This window comes from Myotis davidii, unplaced genomic scaffold, assembly GCF_000327345.1.
Source record: "Myotis davidii unplaced genomic scaffold, ASM32734v1 scaffold292, whole genome shotgun sequence".
Taxonomy (NCBI): Eukaryota; Metazoa; Chordata; class Mammalia; order Chiroptera; family Vespertilionidae; genus Myotis; species Myotis davidii.
Genome location: NW_006285042.1, coordinates 1,813,079 through 1,831,071, shown reverse-complemented (window position 1 = coordinate 1,831,071; position 17,993 = coordinate 1,813,079). Strand labels below are relative to the sequence as shown.

Sequence of the window (17,993 nt, the reverse complement as noted above, 5' to 3'; positions counted from 1 at the left end):
CGTGCAGGACTGGTGGGGCTGGTGGGGCTGGTGGGGCTGGTGGGGCTGGTGGGGCTGGTGCAGCAGAGGTGGGGCCTGCGGCTCTCACAGAGCAGGTCTGGGGTCCTGCGCAATTTCGCGCACTGGGCCTCTAGTTTAAATATAACAAAAATAAATACAGACACAGAAGAGATTTTGTGGAACTTGAACTGATTCTTCTTTTTACCATTTTAGAAGTAATATGGTTCTTTAAAAGCATGCCTCCTACATCTGGTACTTTCCCCTCCCTCCTCTATGAGTTCCAGGGAGGCCAAGTTGATCCTTCAAGTCCAGGAGATAGGGACCCACTTTGGAATCAGGATGGATACCTCCAACCCAAAGATTTCAATCATCAGGGCAATATGTGCTCGGGTCAGAATTATGACTGGCTCCATGCAAGACCTTAGGGCCAACAGAGTCATGCACAACCCAGATGACAGTAGCAGAGGCAAGGTTTACTTCCCTTGGGTTCCTTTGTACAAGTTACAGCCCTTTCCTCAAGAGCATAACTATCTAGAGCATGCCAAAAGCCACTGCATACTCCTCCCTTTGAGAATTTCATCACTGGATTAGCTGGTCTTGGGTAAAAAATTAAGAGGAGTAGGGGAGTGGTGGTGCAAGACTAAATGATGGACTAGAATCAGTATAATGGACTGTGCAGGCAGTTGTGTTTGGCACATAGTTTTTGAACCAAACGGAAAAATTTGGGGTATATTCTCCATCTTTCTAACCAAGTCTATCAAGGGTTACAAAGTCATCCCAGGTAAAATGGATAATAGAAGCCTCTATATAACTGAGTTTGAAACACAAGTCCCTAAACATCCTTCTTTATTTAACTCTGGGGTCAGTTAATTTTATTTTGGGGTGTTCAGGAAAGGCTTAAGAGAGAACACATGCTGCACCTGGGTCTTGAAGGACGAGTAATTCACAATGTGTGGGAAAAGGGGAAAGGAATTCTAGATAGAAGAGGAATGGAGATGAAGAAGGGCTGGGGTGGTGGGACTGAGGATATGGAAGCAGAGAGAATGAGATGGGTAGAAGGATGGCCAGGTATAGAACCTGCATACTCCACAGTCATGAACAGCAGACTGCTAGTGGTGACATGCTGGAAGGGAAGGAGCTGAGGGAGGTGAAGCCCAATCACAGGACCCCCGTGGGTGGGAAGAGTCCAGAGTCTCCATAGTTTCCCCTGTCCACTGGGGCAGTTGTTTCTGTTACAAATGAAGTTTGGCAGAAGATGCCCTTGGAACCCAGGGTAACCCAAGACAATGCTGGTGGCAGTGTGTCCACTCTCTGTGCCTCTACACCCCAGCCTGAGACCACCATTTCTGAAGAGACTTGCCTTAGGAGTTGCTTCTCTTTTATTAAGGTATCACTTGGACAGCAAACAAACAGCACAAGCAGACACTACAAACCCACATGCAGAATAAATTATGACATTTGTATGTAAAAGTAGACAATAGAAGAAGCTGTGCTACCAAGACAGCCTCCCAATCCAGTGTCTGGAGACTCATGAGTATTGGCAGCCCCTGTGAGTTCATGACAAATCTTCTGTGAGACTTTCAGAGCCCAACTCCCCCCTCCCTCCAGGCATATCTAATGAGGCTCAGACTCCTGCACATGAACATGTGCACACACACGGATGGGGGCAGAGGGCGGCCTCTAAACCACAACCAGATTAGCAACAAGCAAAGTGGACCCATCTGTGCTCTCCCTCTGGGTCTGGCAGCAGATGAGTTCCTGGCACTCATCCTTCACCAACATCCTGGTGCAGGGGGCCCCTGAGGCAGTGAGGACGGCTTCCCACAGTGAGGAACCCAGTTTTATTATCTGGGGGCAGGTGTCCTGGACTCCAGGGTGAGCACAACTCAGCTTTCCTACAGCACCCTTGCTTAATGGTCTGGCCTGCTTGCCATTCCCAGAACAATGAGTCAAGAGATGTATTCCCAGGAGAATCTACCAACTTGGAGTCCCCTGGTCTGTGGGCAAGTTCTCCATGAACCACTCTCCTGGTGTGAAGTCGTGAAAGTCACCACAGTTCTTGGAGCCTCACATGCCCCATCTGTAAAAATGAGAATGAGAGTGTCTACTTCCCAGGGTTATCATAAGGAATTACTGAACTCTGATGCTGCCATGTTCTGTGCCAGACTCAAGGTAAAACTTCAAAACCTGTTCTCTTTCCTGCCCTCTTCTCCCCCATTTCTTCCTTTCTATTTCCTTGTTTTCTATTTCCAGATTCATGTATCCATTGGTGATCATGTAACCCCAATGGCACCAAGAGCACCTCTTGACCAACAGAGATTGCCAGTGTGTGCTTCCCCTCAGTCCAAAATGGCACCATGGGCAGAGTCAAAGGGATGGACCACAGGGCCAGTAGACAGTCTGGGCATCAGGTGCCACCTAAGCCCAGAAGAGAGAGCTGGGTAGCCTGTGGCCACATGGAGACCTGACTATCTTGGGGATGATGGTGAGGTGCCATAATAGTGGGAAGACATGAACAAACAGTGCTGTAGAGGTGGCTGTGAGCTGAGTCTGGCCAGAAGCTGGAACCAGGAGTGGTGCTGTTTAACCTCCAGCAGAAACAAAATCACACCCCCTGCCAAGAACGGGACACCCAAAGATGTAGGAAACTTATCTTAAGGCCAGTTTGATGGGTTATAGTCCACCACTCTGGTTCTGCAGAAAAGTTCCTCCATCTCTCCATCTGTCTGTCCACCAGCCAGCCATCTGGTATATATGAAGAGTTTTGTGGAATACAGGCTGACTGGGACAGGAAAGCTTCTGTGCTCATTTAGCACCTTTTCCCAAAGAGTATCTTTTATGGTCACTCAACTGCAGTCTTTTACAGGAATGTTGTGAGGTAGTAACAAGACAGGCGATACCCAAGAAGTGCTCAAGGTAACAGTACTCAAGTGAGCATAGCTGAAACATGGTAAGGGCTGGTTAAATGCAGGGCACTGATGTGTTCTCCTGAGGCCAGAACCCGCCTTCCCCCTGTAGGCCTTGGTACGACTTGTCCTGGACCGACCTCTCTATCCAGGCCTGCTGTGCTGCAGTTCACACGAGTGTGGGTTTCAAGTCATCTTTGAAGTTCACGATAGGCTTTGAGCGGGCCCACAGCTTTTCCCAGGAAGCCAGCCCCCCAGCATGCTCCGGGTCAGAGTCTGAAGAGCCACTGTCACTGGAATCAGAGGTACTCTGGAAGCAGATTTCACAGTAGGGCCGGTGGCAGTGGCAGAAGAACTCGTCTGAGCTGCTGGACTCAGTGTCAAGGTAGTTGCGTGGAGAAGAAAGGGAGAGACAGCCCGGGGACCTCAGGGAATGCAGCTGGCGCTGCTCAGGCAGATCTGGTGATCGGTGTGGGCCAGCGGGACACTGTGCCTGGCCAGGACCAGGAGGCTGGTGAGGAAAGGCTGCACAGCTTCTCCCAGCTCCCTGGGGCTCTGCCTGGCACTGTTTGCTGTCCTCCTGGATGCCCGGCTTGCCTTGAGGATCTGGAAGTAACGAAAGCTTCTTGGAAGAGGGTTCCCTGGAATCAGCAGTTTGAGGGTCCAAGCAGAGGCTGTCCGGGTTCTGCACATTTAACCCACTCTTTGTGCCAGATGCCACCCTATTTGCCCGATGCCCCACATGTGAGGGTACAGAGCCCGGAAAGTGTGAGCGAGCCCGCTGCGCTGCCCGCCTTCTCCTCACCATGTATGGGCTGAAGCCCAGCTCCCTGGAGAAGGGCATCTTCTGGGGGCCGTGGGCAGCGCTGCTCTTCCAGGGTTGCTGGGGACAAGACAGGGAAGAGGGGACGGGAGCCTCAGAGCCCAGGCCCAGATCCTGTAGGACTTCCTGAAGCTTCTCCCTGATCACTGAATTGACCCTTGACTGCTTCTGGGGCTCCCCTGAGTTCTCCCGCTGCCCCTGTCTCTGGGGAACAGAGCCTTCTTCAACTGGTGTGAGGCTCTGGCGGGGGACTGCAGGTTCCTGCTCTCTCCGTTCTGCACCCTGGCTTGGCTCAGCCTGCTGCTTCTGGCTGCAGCCCAAATTTAAATGATCAGAAAAGTCTCTCAAGTCAGACATCTCCTTCTGCCCCGGGGAGGAGCCAGTGTCCTTCCCAGGCCCCTCGAGGCTTTGTGCACTTGAGGAGGGCACTGAGGTGCTCTGGGAGTCCTGGGCTGCCGCACTGGTATCATTTGGAGAGTCAGAGAGGCATTCCGAATGCCGCTGAGTGGCCAGGCCGTGCGCAGGGGCTGCCGCCTGACCCTCCTTGCTATGGGAAGAGGCAGGGAGGACAGCGCACTCCGGGAGGTCATAGGTACACTCCGTTGACATCAGCCTCACTAGCTTCTCTTTGGCGTTGTTTACTTGTTCCTGCAGGCTTTCAATCACAGCATTTTTCTGTAAGGCAAAAGCAAAACCATCAACAAAAGATGCCGCTGAGGGTTTTCACGCTGTTTCCCAGGGTGGAGGAAGTGTAGCACCAGAAGACGTTGGTTTAAATCCCAGGTCCTCTGTGTATTAGCTGGTGATCTTAAGCTCCGAGGAGGCACCTCCACAGAATGAAAACATGTGATGCACACGCAGTGCTGAGTACAATAACTGACACCTCGTGCTCAATAAAGGTTAACCACGGTTTATTGTAGAATCTTAATCTCCCCCTAAGGTCCCCACTCTGTGGCGTTGCCGGTGAGATGGGAGGTTGGAGGAGACACAGCTTGCTGCTTGCTGGCTGTGCACACCCTCCTCAGGATGGAGAGGGTCAGGTCGCTCTCTCTGCAGGGCACAAGTCTGAATAATGGCCCAACTCCGGGTTTATGACACCTTTGCAAAATGCAGGCGAATTTGAGGCATATCCCAAAAGGATGACTGAATGGGGAGACAAGTATTTTGCCTCTTGCTAAACAGACTAGAAAATGGAAAACTAAAAGGTTGGAGATATCTGGGCCAAAGAGATAAGACTGGAGCCAGGAAGGGCCAATGAGAATCTCAGATTGGTGTTATGTCCTCCCTTGCTGGACCTCGGAGTGGCAGGTGAAAGCTTCCAGGTGGCACTATCTGTTATTGGTAGCTCCTAAAGTAGTGCAGGCATCAGAATTATTAGAGAAGCTTTGCTTTTTTTTTTTTTTTTTTTTAAAAAAGGATCATTGGGCCTAAGTCTCTGACACTTGATTCAGTAGATCTAGAATGGAGCCCAGAGGTGAATGAGCCTAGAGCAGTTCTGCTGTTGATCTGCCTACCTGTTGCATAGCTTTTAGTTGGTAAACAGGCTGTGCCCAGGAGGCCTGGTGGGTGCAAGCTACAGAGGTGTGTCCGTACTGACTGGGATCGTGGGCATGAAGTAGGAGGAAGCATACTGGTGGTAGGTGTGCCCTGAGCATCCTCTGGTGATAACAGCAGCTGCGTCTCTAACTCAGACCTTATGTCCACCTTCTGACATTGCTGATGATCAAAGGCGGTGGAGGAGGGAAGAGATCTTCCTGGGGAACTGATGGTCTTGGGGCAGACAACCCAGGTCAGGTGTTTGGGGAAGGTAATGACACAAGCATCGTGTTCTAGGAACTGTCTGTCTGAACACCCAAATGCTGCCTCTCTGTTGCCATCACCTTCAAAAAGCTGAGGATGCACGTTTGGACATACACTTATTATGCCCTAGAAGTAAAAAGTCGTTTCCCATCTTTAGAAAACCTGACACAAGTCACCTATGGACCACACCTGTGGTGCCTTCTCAAGTTGAAATGGGAGACTTGCCCAGAAGGGACCCTTTCAGAAAGCAGTACTTTGAGTAAACTAGTCCAGCAATCGTCTCTGGCAGCAACTCCAAGGCCGATCACTGCTCCCTATTTATAGGCAGGAAGGTGGTTTCTCTGATACCGGGACTCCCAGTTACGTCCTGGTTTAGCCTACTTCTTTTATCATCAGGAGAGTCCCAGACCAGTGAGTAACTGCTGAATAAGCTGAAGGGACTGGCAGCTAAGCACCTGCCTGCCTGTCTTCCCCTTTCTCACCCCAGTGTGGTGAGGTCGGGGCGTTGCCGGGGAGGTGTGGATGCCTGGGGACTCACCATGAGCAGAGAGGATGAGTAACCGGGAGGCAGTCATTCAGGCTCTTCGTGATACCTGGGTGGTGCCAGATAGCTCTTGAGCATCTCACGGTGGGCACTGTGCTGGTTGCCCAGGAGGGACCCCACCCCTCTTCCACCTCAGCAGCCCCTCCGCATCAAGGAGGGTTCGGGCTGGCTTCAGGAGGCCTCGGCTGCCTCACAGAGTTAGGAGGAAGCCACCAACTGCTGACAGCTATCCCAGCAAGTAAACTCTGAATGCTGTCTTTTTGTGCCTTACCCACAAGTTTCTTTGAGCGTAGAAAAATAGGGTCAATGCTGAGTTGGGAAGAAGGCTCTTCTCCCAGCAACCAGACATCTGAAATTGGCCGGTGACGGATTGAGAAATGTCAGTCTAAACAGGAAATTTCTCTCCTTTCAGAGAAAAAAAGTGGAACTCTGATTTCACCATGGCTGCATACTAATTAGGGGCGTGGTGTGAGTCACTGCCTCTGTGAGACCAAAATCTGACCTACCATGGCAGCTGCATTTAAATGAGCTTATTAATTATTACTTTTGGCACATCTGGGGAAGCCAAACATCCACAGGTGTGTTTCACAAGGTACAGGCCATAAGGAGAGATGGAATCACCCTCTGGTTGTTATGGCTCAGGGAAGAAAAAGAATAGTTTGGTTTCCTCTGCTGCGGAGTGTAGAAGGGGTTTCTACAGCCCTGGGAAGGTTCTCCCTGCTGGCTTCCACATAGCCTGGGAAGTCAGTGATGGGTGCTGCCCTGGACAGCCCCTGGGGCACCCCTGACCATAGTGGCAAGGGGGGCAAGAGTGAGAAGGTGGACTGCCCAGGTCATGGGAAAGTAAGAGGAGGACCAAGGGTGGCAGAGGGGCTGCAGTGGAGGGAAGCTGGAGTCAGGGCTTGTGCACAAGACGAGACAGGAAAGATGCCATGTTTGCCCACCAGACAATGCCAGAGCTGGGACCTCTCTAGGCCTGCTCCGGTAGCTGGGGGCAGCGGCTGGTTCCCAGGCCTTTTCTGGGAGAGATGCACCAGGTGTGGGGTGTTGGGGAGAGGCCAGCTTTTTACTGCCTGTGCATCTGCTCCCTATTAGGGCCCTTCCTCTGCAGACTCAAGGCATCTTTTTGGATAGAGCAGAGACAGTCACTGCGTGGGAAACAGCGTAGTCAGTGTGGCAGGAGTACAAACAGCACGTCATAAATTACCATAAGGCTAAAGAGTCAGGCCACTTGGCTGTTCCAACATTAGCTGATTGTGAATGAAAACCATCCTGGCTGTTCTCGCCAAGTTTCTGGCCTTCTGTTGAGCTAAAAAAAAAAAAATGCTTCTTTGAAGACTTCACAGAGTATCTCAAAGGCAATGCTACTCCCTTGCCAGGTGGGAAGAAATCTGGCTTTGAAATAGGTCCTGAATGCTTCATAAATAGTACAGAAATAGAGCAGTATTACTCTGATTTTTTAAAAAGGTCCAGACTGAGGGTGTGGTGTGGGAGACTAGAGGGGCACCGACAGGGGGTGCAGGGAAGGTTCACCCCCTCACTGGGCTGTGTTTCTTAGGTTCCTACCTCACCGTCCTCTCAGACAGGGATCCCTGATAACCACCTGTCAGTCTAATTACAGAAAAACGTAGTTTCCCAAATAGCACCTACTCAGGTGTGTTCTGTACTGAAGAAAACATGGAATCTAATGTAGTCGGTGTGAAAATATTGGCTAATTCTTCTGAGCCCTGTGCCTTCTTTCTGAGGCAGTGCAGCCTCCAGCTTCTCCATGTGCTTTCTGCAAGCCCACACCCCAGTGCCCCGTTCTGGGAGAGGTGCCAACTCTGGCCCAAGCACAGAAGAAGGACTTGGTGCTACTATGGTATTCAGAGGCCCTATTTAGCTCTCCTCCCCATCCTTAGATACTTATTGCCTCTCTGGGGTGGTGGGATGATTGAGATCTCTAGTTAGAACCTGGAAATACAGAAAGGGGCCCTATAAGATCTTGTAAATGAGAGCACTGCTCTATGTAAGGAAAGAATGTATCATACAGAAGGAGCTAGAATCCACTAAAACTCAGGGCCTTTCCAATGCTGTTCCCTGCTTGGAATGCTTTTCCCCACCATCTTTTCTGGCCAGTTTGTACTTAACCTTCATCTCTCAGCTAAGAGAGTCTTGTCTGACAGCTCTAAATTAGGTTTCCTTGCCCTGACCATCCATAATTCTGCCTTACCACCCTGATTTGTCCCTTCATTATTCTCTTGATCAACATCTATTTCCTCCATTAGACTGTGAGCTCCCTGAGAGTAGGGACTATATTTGTTTTATTCATCAGCACTTAGCACAATGTCCAGCACACAACTGTGCAATGACTGAATAAGTGGGTGAAGATCAGCAGTGGGAGAGTCACTGGGGAAATGTCAGGGTTTTGCCCGCTGCCAATGGAAGTGGGGGAATGGGCGGAGAAGAAAGAACATTAGCAATGGGACAGCAGGGGCCCACAGGTGCGTGACTGGAGTCTCCACCAGGCAGGGGTCTTGCTTACCTCTGTGAGGAGTCTTTCCATGGAGGTTTTCTCTCCTCTGGCATGGCAATTCTGTTCCTCACCATACGGGGCAGGGCAGCTTTTGCTGGGAGTGCTGAAATATTTGGCCATGCATCTAATTGTTTGGTTTTCCTCTTCAAATGCCTTCCATTGCTTCAGCTGTTAAATAACAGAGCATATGTTATTTATTTAATTACACACCCAGAAACACATTCTCTCACTAGTTCTCCAAAACACCAAGGAATGACGGTGATACACTAATGCACAAACTATTCTCTCCTCAGAATGTACTGTGCTCTGGAAAGCTAATGGACGGAAATGACAGAAGGCACAGAGAATGTTAAGGTGATATAGTTTTCAAAATGCCAAAGGGAGATGATAGGTAGATGACATAGAACCATCTTAGCTTGACCCAACCATTGCTGAACTGGTCAAAGAAAACCAGATTGAAGTATACTCCCAGGGCCATGTTCTAAAGCCAGAGTTTATGAGCTATAACAGGGTTAAGCAATCTAAACTCTGTATGTTTCAAGTGAAAGTATTTCCAGTTATAGGTAGCTGTTCTTAATTATCCTCATTCATTGGGTAATGGTGTGCTCACAGTGATTGCAAAGCCAGTTCCTTGCTGGAGAACTCCTAACCCAAGTCAATAATCAAAGCTCAGATAGGAAACCACAAATGGCAATAAATAGCAGTAAAAAAGACAGAACATTAGGTCTGCGATCTGACCATCTTTTCTTCTTAGACAAATGAGGGAAGACTCAGAAGGAATATGACTGATCTAGGCCCTTCCAGGAGGTTAGCAGTAGAGCCAGAGCTGTAACAGGGTCACTGTGCCACCCCACATGACCTCAACACAGCTGAGAAGACAGAGACTGCTAACTGTGGGGTCCTAAGGAAAGTTTTTTGGGAGAAACTGTTTTTAAGGAGCAATCTGTGGGAGCATGGGCTAGTTCGCCTTAATAGGGATGGAGCTGAACACAGAACATTCACCAACAAGGGCCATCCTCCTGAGCCTTTGGGACACTGTCTCTACCAGCGCATGCCAGTGACACGGATGCCAGGGGAGGCTACAGAGACAGAAGTGTCTGTTTTTCTTGTAGGAAATCTCAGCATGGAGAGTGCTAGTGATGTACACTGGGCACTGTGGCACCTTAGAAACGATGTTGGTGGCTGTGGGAGCCTCACACGGACCTGGGACTTCTTTGCTCACTCAGTAAACACGTCCTAACCCCAATTTGGTAAAGCTCAGATCGGATTCTAAATCTTTCCATCAATTTCAATACCACATCCTCTGTGTACTCAGCATGTGTTGAACTGCATGTTCCTCATGCCATCAGGAGTCGGTGTGATCTGTACTGGGTCAGGCCAGGAACCTCCCCCTCAGATGCCCTTCTCAAAAGCCTCGGGTGCCATCAGCTCCCCACCCTACTCAGGAGTTACTGGAGCCTGGCACCATAGGGTCACTGTATGGTCCTGAGTGGATGGAGCAGACACCAGTGTTGTGCTCCTAGGACTGACCCTGGCAGTGTCGCAGTATCTGGGCTCCCTTTTGGGCTCCTCATTTCCTCAGCAGTAGAGCTTCTCCTCTATCTTCCCCCAGCACCCCAGGCCCAGCCCTCTCTGGAGGAACTGCTCAGCACTGGTGTAAGGGCACATCCAGGGCTTTGGGTCTGTCTCACCCCAAAGCTGGCCAGGTGGAGCCAGGGTGCCCCCTGATGAAAGCCCCCGCCCCCTTAGTTCCGTGTCTGTGAGGATCCTGATCCTTCAGTCTTGACCCATTGGAGTTTCCGAAATATGGCAATAAATGATCTCAGGTCACAATCACAATTTCTGGACTTCTCCAGGACCCTTCCTCCAGAAGGACAGGCACATTCCTGGCTTTTCAGCCTCTGGGCTATGTGGGTGTGCTCAAGTTAAGGATGTGAGATGGGGAGATTATTCTGGATTGTACAGTGGGGCCAATGTAATCATGAGTCCTTATACGAGAGGGAGGCAGGAGGGTCAGAGTCAGAAGAAGAGAAGTGGCCATGGAAATGGAGGTCAGAAAGAGAGAGATTTGAAGATGTCACACTGCTGGCTCTAAAGATAGAGAAAGAGGCAGGAGTCACAGAATGCAGGTGGCCTCTAGCAGCTGAAAAGGCATGGAAGCGGATTCGCCCCAGGAGCCTCCAGAAGGGATGCAGACCTACTGACATCTTGATTGTAGCCAAGTAAACAAGACCCGTTTCCGATTTATAACTGCCAGAACTATAAGAAAATACATCTGAATTAAGTCACTCCATTTGTGTTAATTTGTTACAGCAGCCACAGGAAACTAATACAGTGGGATTCATTTTCCAGTCTTTAACAGAATATACGAGGACCTTGAGGATGTCACCTCTTACTAGCAACCTTCGATCACTCTTCCTTCAGTCTGTGCTTCAAAAAGTGCAGATTTGTGGTGCTCCAAACATAGCCTGTTCTCTCTCTTACCTCTCTACCTCTTGTCATGCTGTTCCCTCATCTGAATGCCACCCACTGCCCGTCCCCAATCTTGCTTACCCTTCAAGATTGGGCCCATTTTCTGAGAAGGTGTTATGGAGTTCCTAGACAGGCTGGGGCACCCCTTCCTCAGCATCGTGTAACTTGCCTTCCCCAAACACTTAAAACCTGCATTATAATTCCTTTCATGTCTGCTCCCAGCTACACCCAGAGATGGGGCCATGTGTTGAACTGCATGTTCCCAGCAGGTAACAAATGAGTGGATAAATAAATGAACAAATAGTTTTCCTTTAAAAAACTCACCTCTCTAGTAGGGGCACTGAGACATATGCAGGTACCTCTAAGTACTTACATGGGGGAGCAGGTGAAACACTTTGGGGGATTAGAGGAGAAAACAATGTCTTATCTCAGGACCTGTCTGTCTCTCAGAGGTGGAGGGAGGGAAGGAGAAGATGTGTGTGGAGATGGCTCACACACAGGATACCATCAACAAAAGCAGAGGCTTGCTCATGGCTGGTGATGACCTCAGTGTCTGGCGTCAACACTCAGACATTTCCTGAGGACCTGCGTAGAATGCTCCTTGGTCCACTTGTGCCATTCCACTCAGCTCTCTGGAGCCACCTAACTGCCCTTGAGGCATCTGTGCCTTTGTTTTCATTAACCCCTCCCACGCTGTCCAGTCCGAAGGCTCAGTGGCAGGAGGGAGTACCCTCTCCTTGCTCTCTTCCTTCCCCATGTAGCTCTCCTCAGATACTTTTCCAACTTTGCTCAGCTGTCTTTCTCTCCTGGGAATGCACAGTGCAGCTCTCACAGGAAGACTCTTTCTTCTACCAAAGGCCACTGAGCCAGAGGGGAAAGTCCATTAAAAGGCCCACAAAAAACGGACAAATCTACTTACTTTTAGATTAAAAAAGTTTTGGATCATGATCAGTTCAAGAGGAGAAAGGCATGAGAGAGAAAACAGAAAAGGAAAGATAAAGTAAGAGGAAGGGAGTTTAAGACAGCTAGGAGGAAAAATGGGAAACAGAGAGAAGGCAAGAGAAAGGCCAACACTGTCCATCCATCCTGTTCCTGTATCCCAAAATAATTCCACTGCTACTCTCACTTTACAAATCAAGTGCTTGTCGCTGTTCAAACCTGGAAGCCAGATTTCAAGGTGAACTGCATCCTGCATTTTATGTCTATGTGTGCAGATGGGAGTGTACCTAGATATCACGACTGTCCTGGGTGCTGAGGTGGAAGTCTTGTGTCTGGGACTTGGGATGCCAAAGGGACAGACGCGAGTGCTCAGAGAGGAGATATAAGTGGAGCCACATCATGGAGGTTGCTGATTCACTCGATTTTCAGAGAGAGGTCTTGTTTTATTTAGGTCAGGAAGGCTTTCTCTAATAGTTCCTTGGTGATTACTTCTGCCCCAAATTATTTTTTATCTTTCAGAGATTCCTATTAGCTTTAAATTGTATCCCTAGATGAGGTCTCCATATTTGATCTAGTCTCTCATTTAAAAAATATGTCTTTTATTTATTTCAGAGAGGAAGGGATAGGGAGAGAGAAATAGAAACATCAATGATGAGAGAGAATCATTGACTGACCGCCTCCTGCATGCCCCCAACTGGGAATCAAGACTGCAACCTGAGCATGTGCCCTGACCTAGAATCAGACTATGACCTCCTGGTTCATAGGCCGATGCTCAACCATTGAGCATACCAGCTGGGCCCTAGTCTCTCATTTTTAAATTGTCTCCTTGTGTTCTGTGACCTTACATTAGTTCACTAATTCAGTATTTTGCTATGTCCAATCGCCTATTCAGTGTTCCTACTGGGGTTTTGAATTTAACACAATGTTTTTCATCCTTACTTAATATTTCATGATATAAGATTATGTCCTTCTCATGATGGTTTGCTTTGGTTGAAGAGAGGCAATATCTTTTAAATCCTATTGACAAAACAAATTTGCTATCTTTTAAAAACTTCTATTTTCCTTCAGAGGAAGGAAGCTTGTCCAAATCTCCAGAAATTTGTGCATCTCTTCTTATGAACTGCAGAATCTCTTCATAGATCTTTTCCCTCTGAATTTAGTTTTACACCGAATAACTATAGTTTCCTAGTATAGTAAATGCATTTCTTGGCTTTTTCCTCATTGTCACAAGATGCCTGCCTTAGCTCCAGGCACAACAAACATGCAAGGCAGAAAGAAGGTACAAGAGGCAAAGCCAGCCACACCCATAGCTTTTTCAGCAAAGCAAAAGCTTTCTCAGAAGCCTCTCAGAAAACTTTTGGAGTTCAAAACTGTGTCACATAGCCTGGCTGGTGTAGCTCAGTAGTTGATCATCGACTCATGAACCAGGAGGTCATGGTTTGATTCGTGGTCAGGGCATATGCTCAGGTTGCAGGCTCAATCCCCAGTAAGGGGATGTGCAGAAGGCAGCCAATTGATGATTTTCTCTCATCAATGATGTTTCTATCTCTTGCTCCCTCTCCCTTCCTCTCTCTGAAATCAATGAAAATATTTAAAAAAGACACAAAACCAAAAAAACTGTGTCACATGGGCACCCCGAGCTGTAAAGGAAGCTGGAAAAGCAAATATTTAGCTCTTTCAGACTATATAGTAGAGGTGAGCAAGGAAGAAAGGGTTTGGCAACAGGTGGATGGGTTACCAATCAACAATGCTGGCTACAGGGCCTAAAGCAGCGGTGGGCAAACTACGGCCGCGGGCCGGATCCGACCCATTTGAAATGAATAAAACTAAAAAAAAAAAAAAAAAAGACTGTACCCTTTTATGTAATGATGTTTACTTTGAATTTATATTAGTTCACACAAACACTCCATCCATGCTTTTGTTCCGGCCCTCCGGTCCAGTTTAAGAACCCATTGTGGCCCTCGAGTCAAAAAGTTTGCCCACCCCTGGCCTAAAGGGTGAGTTTCCCAAAGGCCTCTCCCCAACTCCCCTTTCCCCATCTCCCAGCGAGGAGCAGTCCTTGCTTTTCCAAGTCCTCTTCTGCTACTTTCCAGACAAATAACACTCAGTTCTCAATGGCATCCATTAATCCAGGTCTTATGATATTAAGATTCAGCAAAAATTCCTCTAGATTCTGGCACTGAGGCACTACTCATCCTTGATTTTTAGTGCTGCTGCTACAGATATTTCGATATTTGTTTATTCTTCTGAGTATTTTTATGAGAATTTGTGAGAAGGCAGAAAAGTAAGAAGCCTATGCCTGTGTCATACTTTCATGCCCCAAGGTCCACTCTTCCCTTTTATAAATACCCTGTGACCCTCCATCCGCGATTTTATCAGTTAGTGCTCCTTGGTAAAGTCATTCATAGTCAACTGGAAGCTGCATTAGGAACCAGATGGGGTGCTGAGGAGGGAGTGGGATGAGGGAGGCCTTGGGGGAACAAAAAGAGAACTAGAAGGGAGACAGGAAAAATGCCCAATGTCAAGTTCATTAACTCAGACATGTGTGGCTCAGTGGTGCCCAGGGGCCCAATCCAAATAATTTCACATCACTTTCCTTCCAGAAACTATGATTCCTTTACATTTCCCTCCAGATCCCCTTTTCCCCCTTTGCTGTCTGGACATTTCTGCTGCTATCTCCCTCCTTTGTTTGATTTTTTTTCTTTAATCCCTATAATATAAAACACATCTTTATTGAGTTTTTATTTCTCCTTTTTGTAAAAAGAAGAGGAATGCTTTCTATTTTCCTCTAATAAAAAGAAAGAAAAAGCATTTAAAATTGCATAGAGTTCCAAATGAGTTTTCCCGGTGAATCTGCAATCCTAAACAGGAAAGAAAGGCTCCTGACTCCCAGGCTAGGGAAAAAAATGACATTATCAAGATGAGGAAGGGATTGGGGAGCAGTGAAACAGACTGGAGGATGCGGAAAAGCAGGTCTGCGAGTCAGCTGCCAGGGGTGGAAATGTGGGACCGCTGCACTCAGCCACTCTGGGCTGCCCTCTTTGCTGACTGGGAGCCGAACTGTCTTCCTTCAGGAGAGTGAGGAGGGAAGAACAGAAGGAGCCAGCTCACCAGGAACCCACCTGCCTTCTGACTCTCCAATAAATGTTACCCGGAAGCCTTGAGAGAAAACACAGTGAGCAGTTTATCATGCCCAGCCAGTGCTCTGGAGGACCGGCCCTGCCAAGTTCTCCTTAGAACATACCTGGGGAACGAAGATGAAGCAGTTGATGGTGGTTGTGCAAATAAAGATTCCCCCGGATGTGAGTCCAAAGACCAGGTTAGGCCAGGAGTGCAAGTATCTGGTGACCACAAAAAGAAGCCCAGCGGCCAGCACCACAAGGTTGACCCCAACCATGATGGTTAACGACTGATTCACAGGAGGAGAGCTGACGTGGTCAGTCAGGCCCGCCAGGTAGGCACCATACAGCAGCAGCAGACCCTGGATGCGGAGGGAGAACCAGAGGCTCAGGGAAGTGGAATAGCAGACTCAGGGTTAAAGAGCAGGAGGGCTGGGACCACTTAAAATAAGGGTAATAATACCCACCTTAAAGGGTTGCTATGAGGGTTTACTCAGACATGAGAGGACCCTTAGGGTGCTTCTGGCACCTAGTAGGTACTTAATAAATGTTATTTTCCTCTCCTGCCCTGAGAATTGGTTTATCAGAGGTCAGCAAGATGGGACTCTGCTGGGATAGAGGCACAGGACCGGATGGCATAGGCGGGCAGGAGCCCTACAGGTAGGGCTGCGGGCACATCATGCTGGTGGTGAGGGCTGCCACGTCCACCATGTGGTTTTGCACTGCGTGGAGCTGCGGGCCACATGGAAGCTGAAATACCCCCGTGGTCTGTCTGCCCAGACATGTGCAGCGTCAGGAGCAATGCCCTGAGGAAGGGGCTCATTTTTCTAATTTTCCCACAGGCACCATCTGCTGCCAAGCCCTGCACCTGCAAGATTGCATCTGCCTAGAAGGGAGGCCTTTTCTAATTTACACAAAGGACCTCTCCAGGCTAGCAGAGGCTCTGTGCCAGTGGGTGTTTATGGGAGATGAAGAGTGGAAGCAGGAGGACAAAGGCAGGCTGGGAACTCGACGAGCCTGTGGAGCAGGCACAGGCAGCAAAGGCTCCATCTATACCCTTCACCCACTTTGTGACATTCCCGGCCCCCACCACCAGGAACCCAGGGCCTGTTCTTTCCTCTTTCTCATGAATATAAAGCTGCTCTTGCCCTGGCTGGTTTGGCTCAGTGGATATAGCGTCAGCCTGCGGACTGAAGGGTCCTGGGTTCGATTCCAGTCAAGGACACATGCCCCAGTTGTGGGCTCGGTCCCCAGTAGGGGGCGTGCAGGAGGCAGCCAATCAATGATTCTCTCTCATCATTGATGTTTCTATCTCTCTATCCCCTTCCCTTCCTCTCTGAAATCAATAAAAATATATTAAAAATACAAACAAACAAAAAACTTGCTCTCAAAGTTCTCATTTCTAAGAAGAAAACGACGCCTGGTACCTTAAAGTGCTTTCTCTCTTGGAAGGAGCTGCATTTAAACAGAAATCAAAACTTTACTCAATAATACATAGCATATACTGTAGATGCAACATAAGTCCACCTGACTATGTGTAAAGTACCATGCTAGGTGTAAGGCAGGAACCAGTGCTACAAAGAGAACTAAGCCATGGTCCTTTCGAGGAGCTCGGCCTGCTAGGGAGATTGAAGGCAAGACACAAATGTCCATGTTTTATAACTGAACCTGAAGATGCCATGGGGGATGAGGTGGGATGGGAACTAGGCGACTCAGAGGGAGAACTAACGATGAATATAAATAAGGTCAGGTATCAGCAGGGCACCTGCCAGTGTCCCAAAATGCCCCCATCTGACTAGCTTCACCTACAGGTACAGCCCTGGCGATAATTTCTGGGAGGACGGACAGGTTAGAGCAGTGGTTCTTAACCTGTGGGTTGTGATCCCTTTGAGGGTCGAACGACCCTTTCACAGGGGTCACCTAAGACCATCGGAAAACACGTATATAATTACATATTGTTTTGTGATTAATCACTATGCTTTAATTATGTTCAATTTGTAACAATGAAATTGGGGGTCACCACAACATGAGGAACTGTATTAGAGTCACGGCATTAGGAAGGTTGAGAACCACTGGCCTAGAGTAAAGGATCAGCATGGCAGAGACGCCTTCTGGATGCCCCCAATGTCCAGTGTCCCAAGTGGGGCCTGACATGCCGCCCTAAGACCTTCAATGGTTAGAAGATACACCAGTCAGGAGGCCAGAGGGGCCTGACTTTGGGAAACTGATGCCATCAGGTGACATTTGGCAGAGTTGGATTATGAGTACTTTAATAAAAAGTGAACAAAAGTAACTCTTTGTTTTTAAAATGTTGAAATCTGATTCTATTTAAAAATTTCAGCCCTGGCTGAAATTGCTGGTGTCAATCAGTGGTTAGAGCATGGGCCCTGTGCACACAGAGGGCGTTGGGAGGGCGGTTGATTCCCGGTCAAGGGCACATACCTGGGTTGCTGTTCGATACCCGGCCCTGGTCGGGAATCATGCAGGAGTTGTGCAGGAGGCAACCAATCAATGTGTTTCTCTCACATCCATATTTCTCTCTCTCTCTCTCTCTCTCTCTGTTTTTCTCCCCTGCCCTGCCCCCCTCTCTCCCACTCTCTAAAAAAAGCAATGGAAAAAATATCCTTGGGTGAGGATTAACAACAACAACAAAAAATTCAATTCCATTACAATCCTTGCCCAGTGGGAACTAGGTATTAATAGAGCCCCTATACATCCATGACTCATGTTTAAATGAATCACATATACTTGTAGGTCATTTGCCTTCACTGCTGAGAAGTGTGGGGTAGTGGACAGCAGACAGGTGCAGGTGGGGGCTCCTGGAACTTTATGCAGAGATTTGGGTCTTCGCCAGGGACTGCTCATGGACCGGGAA

The 17,993-nt window shown here is 48.5% G+C and overlaps 1 protein-coding gene across 1 annotated transcript in view; it reads right to left on the bottom strand.

The window, feature by feature from the left end:
* Positions 1-1,364: 1,364 nt before the first annotated feature.
* The window catches only part of GPR156 (G protein-coupled receptor 156), a 63,237-nt gene continuing 46,608 nt past the window's right edge, over positions 1,365-17,993 (bottom strand). The window contains exons 7-9 of the mRNA XM_015558493.1: positions 15,244-15,480; positions 8,598-8,756; positions 1,365-4,404 (exon numbers count right to left, since the gene is read on the bottom strand). Of these exons, the coding sequence (XP_015413979.1) occupies positions 3,076-4,404; positions 8,598-8,756; positions 15,244-15,480 (1,725 nt within the window). The 3' untranslated portion in view covers positions 1,365-3,075. The remainder of the gene's footprint in view (positions 4,405-8,597; positions 8,757-15,243; positions 15,481-17,993) is intronic.